The following is a 7080-nucleotide window of genomic DNA, read 5'->3' as shown; positions in this document are numbered from 1 at the left end:
AAAGCGCATTAAGCAGAAATGTTTGTTTTTGGTTATAAGGCCAATTAGCTTTGGTGTTCACAGCTCCACATGTGCAAATACAAAAACATGTTGTACTTCATCACCCATAATACGTAATCTCATTTGAGAGTCATTTTAGACTGGAGCGGAAAATGAATGACTGACTGACCTCAGCGTTGAAAAATGAAGTACAATAACTGGAGCACATCCACTAGAGTTGTAACAAGTTGGAATGCTTCAGCTCTAACAAAACAGCATCCCTAATGAAGTGGCCCACACATCTGCATACATGATCTTATTTGACAGCCAATCATGGTAGAATGAGGATGGTTTACATTATGCTTTTCCCCTCATTCTTAAAGGATTCTTTACATAATACATGTATATACTGCATGATGAGACAACTGTCTTAGCTTCCTCATAAGCATCTTTCCCTGATATGAACATTGGATAATAACTGTATGTCAGGATGAAGAAATGTTAGATGGCCCATGAGTGCTTTAAAAATAATAATAATAATATAGCTGCTGTTTATGATTCCCAAGGTGATTTTGTTTCTGCCCATTGTAGCAAGTTCACATACATTCTTACATTCACACAGAAACGGCTCTGTCATGATTCATCGAGCTTTTGTCATACTCTCTCTGTTGTCCCCTGAAGCGATGCACAGCTGATGAAAAAATAAAAAATAAATAAAACTGTACTTTCACAAACAGTTTGCCCTTAACCCCCTACTGGGATTCAAAGCTCAAACCGTACACAAAATAGCCTGGGGTTTATCGTACTTATTCCAGCCGGAATAAGAATTCAACATGCTATCATTTAACCATACAGCTGTACAGGCTACAGTCGGAATAAAAATGTGCCATCTGTTTTAATATAGAAAAAAACTGGAGCCTTGGTATATTGGTAATGCATATGTTAGCAACACATTTTGTCCCAAGGATACAGGTTCAAGTCTGTTATTTCCAAATTCCACTCTGCGAATTTCTGCCACTTTTTATCTTCACTTTATCTATTAAATGCGTTCTTACACTGAGGCCACTGTGTATGAAGCCCCTGCGGAAGCGTGCGGGTTTGAGGTGGGGATACTCCTCTGTACTAGTCACTTTGATGCCCCACACTTTCTTCCAGGCCTCGTACAGCTGCAAATGGATGGGATACACTCCAGAGTGATGGGGAGCCACCGCATAACCCATGTTTGTGGGAATGCCATGCTCCTGAAAGGGAACAGCAAAAACAACTAATTAATAGCCAAAAATAGTGTGCTTCAGCATATGAACCACTAATTGTGCATAACTTTATCCCAATTTCCTCTATATCTCTACTAGGTGCTAAAAGTATTTACGTCACTGGTGATGAGAAAGTAAGTGTTTCTGATAATTTTGTTCTGTAAAATGTGTTTGCATGCGATTTGGTCATTTAAAATTAATTACACCTTAACTTTGAAGTTCGTACATATAAAAACTGCTGAGGCAGCTACTTCATACAATATCTTGCTAATCTTTTACAACAAAAAGAAATTTAAAAAAAGTCACAAACAGTGCTTGTAGGTAATATGAGATTAAACAGCATGCATGAATGCACAAAAAATATATATACACTAAAAAAATATATATAATAATAATAATAAATATAATTTAAAAAATAGTATACTATCCAGGCACTTTTGGCATACTGCTTTTCAATGTGATTTGGGTCATACTTTTAATCTTGCATATAAAGCAGGACTGTTATTATACAATCAAATATCAATATATCACAATTCTCTTTCTGACAAACAGTGTAAAATAAAATAAAATGAAATTGTATCTGATTAAGTAAGAAATCTAAAAAAGTATGTAAATATTATCTACGAACATATAATAAATAAAAGAAGTAGGGCTGCACGATAAATCGCATGCGATATTTAACGCGCATCTTGTCAGTAAAGCCATTCTGTAATCAGCTGTAAATCTCCATCACCTGCCGGCTTTCACATGGAGCAGCATTAACTACACAGAGCCGTTGTTCACCGACAAGCTGCGCAAAACATGCGCAAAATATGATCGTGGTTTTGCGCAGCTTGTCAGTGAACAACGGCTCTGTGTAGTTAATGCTGCTCCATGTGAAAGCCGGCACGTGATGGAGATTTACAGCTGATTAAAGAACCGACTTTACTGACAAGATGCGCGTTAAATATCGCATGCGATTTATCGTGCAGCCCTAAAAAGAAGCAGTTGGTGCTTGGGCCCTAATATATATACATATTTATTAAGAACACTCAGATCATCTCTCTGATTATTTCATCTAGAGTCTCACCTCTGCAAACTTTCGGTTGAGCAGCATTTGTTCTGCCAGCACGGACTGGTTGTGGAAGAGATGTGGCTGCATGTGACTCCACATGTGGGGGAACCACCAAAACTCCTTACTGTAGGACAGAAGCAGGTCATCTCCAAGATCCTCCTCATCTGTGCCTGAAACATAATTACATGGACACAAACGGTAAACATCTTTACTCCATTCCAAATTCTGCCTCCTAAGGCCCTGTTAACACTAGTGCGTTTTCGTTTTACAATGAAAACGATCCTCATCTACACTTGCGTTTTCACTTCGTTTCAGAAACGATCTCCGCCCACACTACACAACCGAAAACGCGTGTCACATGACCATTCATGCAGGTACAACAATGAGCATGATGTTATTGTTTACACGGTCAACAAGGATACGCAGAGCGAATGTTGGCAGCCACGGCATCATTTTCAAAAGTCTCCGTTTTGGTCTGTTTACACTGTAATCGCAACCCTGGAGTTTTCAAACTAAAACGGGGTCTGCAGCATTTCCGAAAGTCTCCGTTTGCGAGAGTCGAAAACGCAGGAGTAGTGTAAACGACAGGTGTAACCGTAACAAAATTTATGCGTTTTTAAAACGAAAACGCACTAGTTTAAACGTAGCCTAAAACTGCATCCTAACCATCACAGAAGCTCATAAGTGACTGATTAAGAATGTTCTATTTGAGTAGCAACTCACACAAACAGTGCTTGTTACTTGACTAATGCTCACACATACCAAAAGAGCATGTTGTTAGCATTTTGCTAAGATAACAGTGTGATATTAGCTTACCAGCATGGAAGAACTTTCCAGAGAATCCCAAGTTAAAGGTGAAATTGGGAACATGGGTTCGGAGTTCGTTCTGCGTCTCCAGTAGGGCCTTTGAAACAAGGAGTTTAGAAATGTATTAAAAGTTGCTTAAAAGTCAGTCAGTAAACACACTAAATGCATTCAAAAAGCACACTGACAACAGACAAGTACACCAAAGAGATACGTAGCCAAAAGATGTACGCCAACTCACGCATGCGCACAAGCACAGCGGTAACACAGTGCTATAGAGGGACAGCAAAAGCATGTCTGCTGCTTGTTCGTCTCCTGTGTTTGCTTCATTACCCCTCTCAGATTTAGCTCCGCATCTGCCTCTCATTTGATTTTTTTACTGCGCTTGTTTTTGACTGCCTGTCTCTCCAGTGTGACTCAATCAAAAGACTGATTCATATTTAACTGCACAGAGGTCCACAGAAAACTGCGTTTGAAACATTCATGCTTGTGGCGAGTCTTTGGATGACGTTTCAATTGCACACATCAAATAGCCAAGAATCGATGACCATAAAAAAAGAGAAGAAGCGCAAAGACAAACTGTGCTGCCTTTTTATGTCTGTATGTGTGTGTGTGTGTGCAGAAAAACAAATTTAATGTGTAATGAAGGTCCCTTGGGAGTACTTACCCTGATACAATTCTCATGGGTGCGAACTTACTTGATCACAAAAGTCACTTCTGATACAGGATCACAATCTTGTGAAAGCCAAATCAATTCCCTTTGAACAGCGAGTCGTAAAAAAAAAAAAAAAAACAATAAAAAAGGGAAATGGAAAGAAGAGGAGATATTTGGAAAAAGAACAGCAGAGGTTGGAGTATTGAAGAAAAAAAAAACAGACAACTGGTGATAGGAAAAGTGCTGTCACGTCAAGAAAAGTTTTGGTAAATTATATGGATCCAACAAACCAGTTTCTCCATGTTCTGCTTCTGAGGTGCTACAGACAGATTAACATCACATCCCTCTTCCGAGTTTTCATCCATGCCTTTTTCATGGCCTCTTCTTATCCCCAATGTATATTTCCCTCATTTTAAATTCTTTCCTTTTTGTACATATTTCATTTTATGTCTCATTCACGAATATTTTTTTTTTCTGCTGGTCCAGTCAGCCAGTAGGTCATCATTTTCCCAAGACCCAGCACAATTTTTTTTTTTAAATTCTACATTTTGAATAATTTAATAAATTAAATAATTATGAAAAATTACGCAAAAACCATATCAAATTTATATCATAAAAATTTATGGAATTTACACAGCTATAAATGTAACTATTTGACAGCTACAAATTCATACAATAATACGGTGCACTGGTGATTTATTTTCATTTTCTCACTGATGCCTCAAAGACTATCACAAATTATTCTTGCTATTTCAACAAAACTTCATCCATGTTAGCTAGCTAATGTGACACTGATGTATTTAAATTAGCAGAATTCACAATGTTCAGTACATCTCAGAAAGTTCTCAAAGCATAAATAGCATGTACGTGATTAACTATGATATGACGTAAAAGAAAAGTGGAAAAGAGCATTAGTTCTAAGTGTATGTATACTGCATGGTTATATAGCCTTTAAGCCCAGACATCCTAAAATAGCTAGACTTCAGATAGCTACACTTAGGGCTGCACAATTAATCAAATTTCTAATCGCAATTACAATTACGGATGCCACGATTACATAATCGTTCAAAGCAGCAATTAATCGTTCAAAGTTCACTTATGTTATTTTGCATGCTTAAGATGTTTGTTTTTCTTTCTACATGTTATCTTAAGGGTTTTTCCATTGTTTTAATTTTAGTTTTAGTATAACATTATAATACCATGCATATTTTTACCTTTTTATTTAAAGAGAAACCAATCCAATGTATAGTTGACATTTGAGGCTTAATACTATAGAAAAGCAATACAAGTTTTTCAGTTAGTGTTTTCAGCTTGTTTATTTTCATATAAAAATATGGCACGCAGTTGCTTCAAACAAAGGTGTAAACATCATTCATTTAATCGTAAATTAATAATCGCAATTACAATTTCAAAGGAATAATTGAAAATTATGATTTTTGTCATAATCGTGCAGCCCTAACTTGAGTCAAACTAAAAAGATATAAATGTGATAGAACTGATAAACTAGCAAGCCATTTGGCATTTATTAAAGAAAAACCGCACAAACAGATTTTTTCAAACAAAACAGCACTCACCTTGACGTCAGACACCTTCATCCTTGTGCCCTCCTTCCCAACAAAGATGTCATCGATATCCACCAGTATGTAGCGCTCAAGAGTCAGCGAGAGACGTTTGCCAGTCAAGAAACTCACTGCATCCACCAGTACAAGTTTGTGCAGCCAAAAGTTCAGGTTGTTGCCAAAGAGTACCCGCTGGATGCCATCATGAAGACCCAAATCCTGAACCACAGCTGCATGAAGGAGTCCAGGAGCTCCACTGGCCTCTGTACTCCGTCCCCGAGCTAACAGCACAGGCTCATAGGTGGTATGGTTAGACTGAAAGACCGTCCAGTCGTCTCCAGGTAAGGGACCATGCTCCACCTCCCGGGCCTTGGTGATGAGCAGCAGTGGAGACTTGGGATTTACGCTACAGTCTCTTAAACCCAGATTGGAGTGCAGAAAGAGAGGAAAGCCCTTCAGCTGGGCACTCTGCAAACTGTTCTCATTAGCCTTTCATGAAGTGTTGGAAGAAGAGAGAGCAGCAGAGAAATGATTGGTAAAACAGAGCAAGATAAAAATCCACTTTAAAGGAGCAATATTCACAGACAGGTTTTTAGCATTTTATTTTTTCCCCATTCATACTGTTAGTCATAGTCATTTTGTTTTACATGACCATTATCCATGCCTATTGTACTCACGGCTGTAATATCATTTTTGAATAACCTATTTTAACCGGTTTAGACTTTGAGTTGAATTAAATTCAGCACAAGTTTCCAACTTCCTATTTGGAAAAGTGCAATGGAACTCTATATAGAAACAATGAGTTCAAATCCAGAAATCTTAGGCTACATTTACACGACAACGGTGTAGTCAAAAACGGAAAAGTTTTTCCCTTGCGTTTTAAAAAAGTTTCACGTATACACGACTAGGGTTGGGTACCGTTCACATTTGAACCGGTACGGTACCAGTATCGGTACCTGAATTTCGGTGCCGGTACCCAACGGTAGCTTTTTTCGGTACTTTACTCTCTGTGTAATTACAAAAACATTTATTTCAGTGAAAAAATAAGTCCAGAAGTCTCAATTTCAACATTTTGAACAATAAGGCCCTACAAACTTTTTCTTTCTTTCTTCCCCCCTTTCTACATTTAAGGGATTAATATGGTTGTAATATTTATTTTTATCATTTAATTGTTTTATTTAAATTTGATAGAAAATTGAATATTTAAAGATGTACATTATACTGTACAAAAGTAATACAAGAGTAATATATTTCTGTTACATGTTAAACCGTACTTTTATTTTGACAGGTTGCCATGAAGTTTCTGTGTGTATACAGGTATGATGATGCTAGTTTTCTCAAACGAAATGGTAAAATTCTCGCGAAGTGACTCTCACAGCAGCTCTGGAGATTAAGTTGTGTTCATGCCGTCATATAGTGAGACGCAGAGGCCGGAAATCATCGCGAGCATCACGCGTGCTTCAGTATTTGTGTTGTAAACAAAACCACGTTTCCGCCATTCATACATACAGAGGCAAGCGGAACATGCAGGATTCATATTTAAACCGTCTTTTTGCATTTTAATATTCACAAACACTAGTTTATATCGCGATTCGAATTAAGTGGCAGACCTACTTTAGATTTTTGACGAATTGACGAATTCCGTGGCATTCCGCACTAGAGTAAATTACGTTTTTATGAATGGACTCCGCGATCCCATCCCCGTTTTCGCAGAAACTATATGGCCCTGGAAATGTAACCACACTTCAGAACATTTCGGCTTGCCCTGTGTGTTGT

At 37.8% G+C, this 7080-nt stretch overlaps 1 protein-coding gene across 1 annotated transcript in view; it reads right to left on the bottom strand.

Moving 5' to 3' along the window:
• The window catches only part of LOC107748107 (bifunctional heparan sulfate N-deacetylase/N-sulfotransferase 1-like), a 130843-nt gene that overhangs the window by 32126 nt on the left and 91637 nt on the right, over positions 1 to 7080 (bottom strand). The window contains exons 4-7 of the mRNA XM_016562766.1: positions 5320 to 5793; positions 3103 to 3190; positions 2302 to 2456; positions 1035 to 1220 (exon numbers count right to left, since the gene is read on the bottom strand). Of these exons, the coding sequence (XP_016418252.1) occupies positions 1035 to 1220; positions 2302 to 2456; positions 3103 to 3190; positions 5320 to 5793 (903 nt within the window). The remainder of the gene's footprint in view (positions 1 to 1034; positions 1221 to 2301; positions 2457 to 3102; positions 3191 to 5319; positions 5794 to 7080) is intronic.

The sequence above is a fragment of the Sinocyclocheilus rhinocerous genome, unplaced genomic scaffold (genome assembly GCF_001515625.1).
Source record: "Sinocyclocheilus rhinocerous isolate Xijiao unplaced genomic scaffold, SAMN03320098_v1.1 scaffold2335, whole genome shotgun sequence".
Taxonomy (NCBI): domain Eukaryota; kingdom Metazoa; phylum Chordata; class Actinopteri; order Cypriniformes; family Cyprinidae; genus Sinocyclocheilus; species Sinocyclocheilus rhinocerous.
This window is presented reverse-complemented; position numbering and strand designations above follow the sequence as displayed.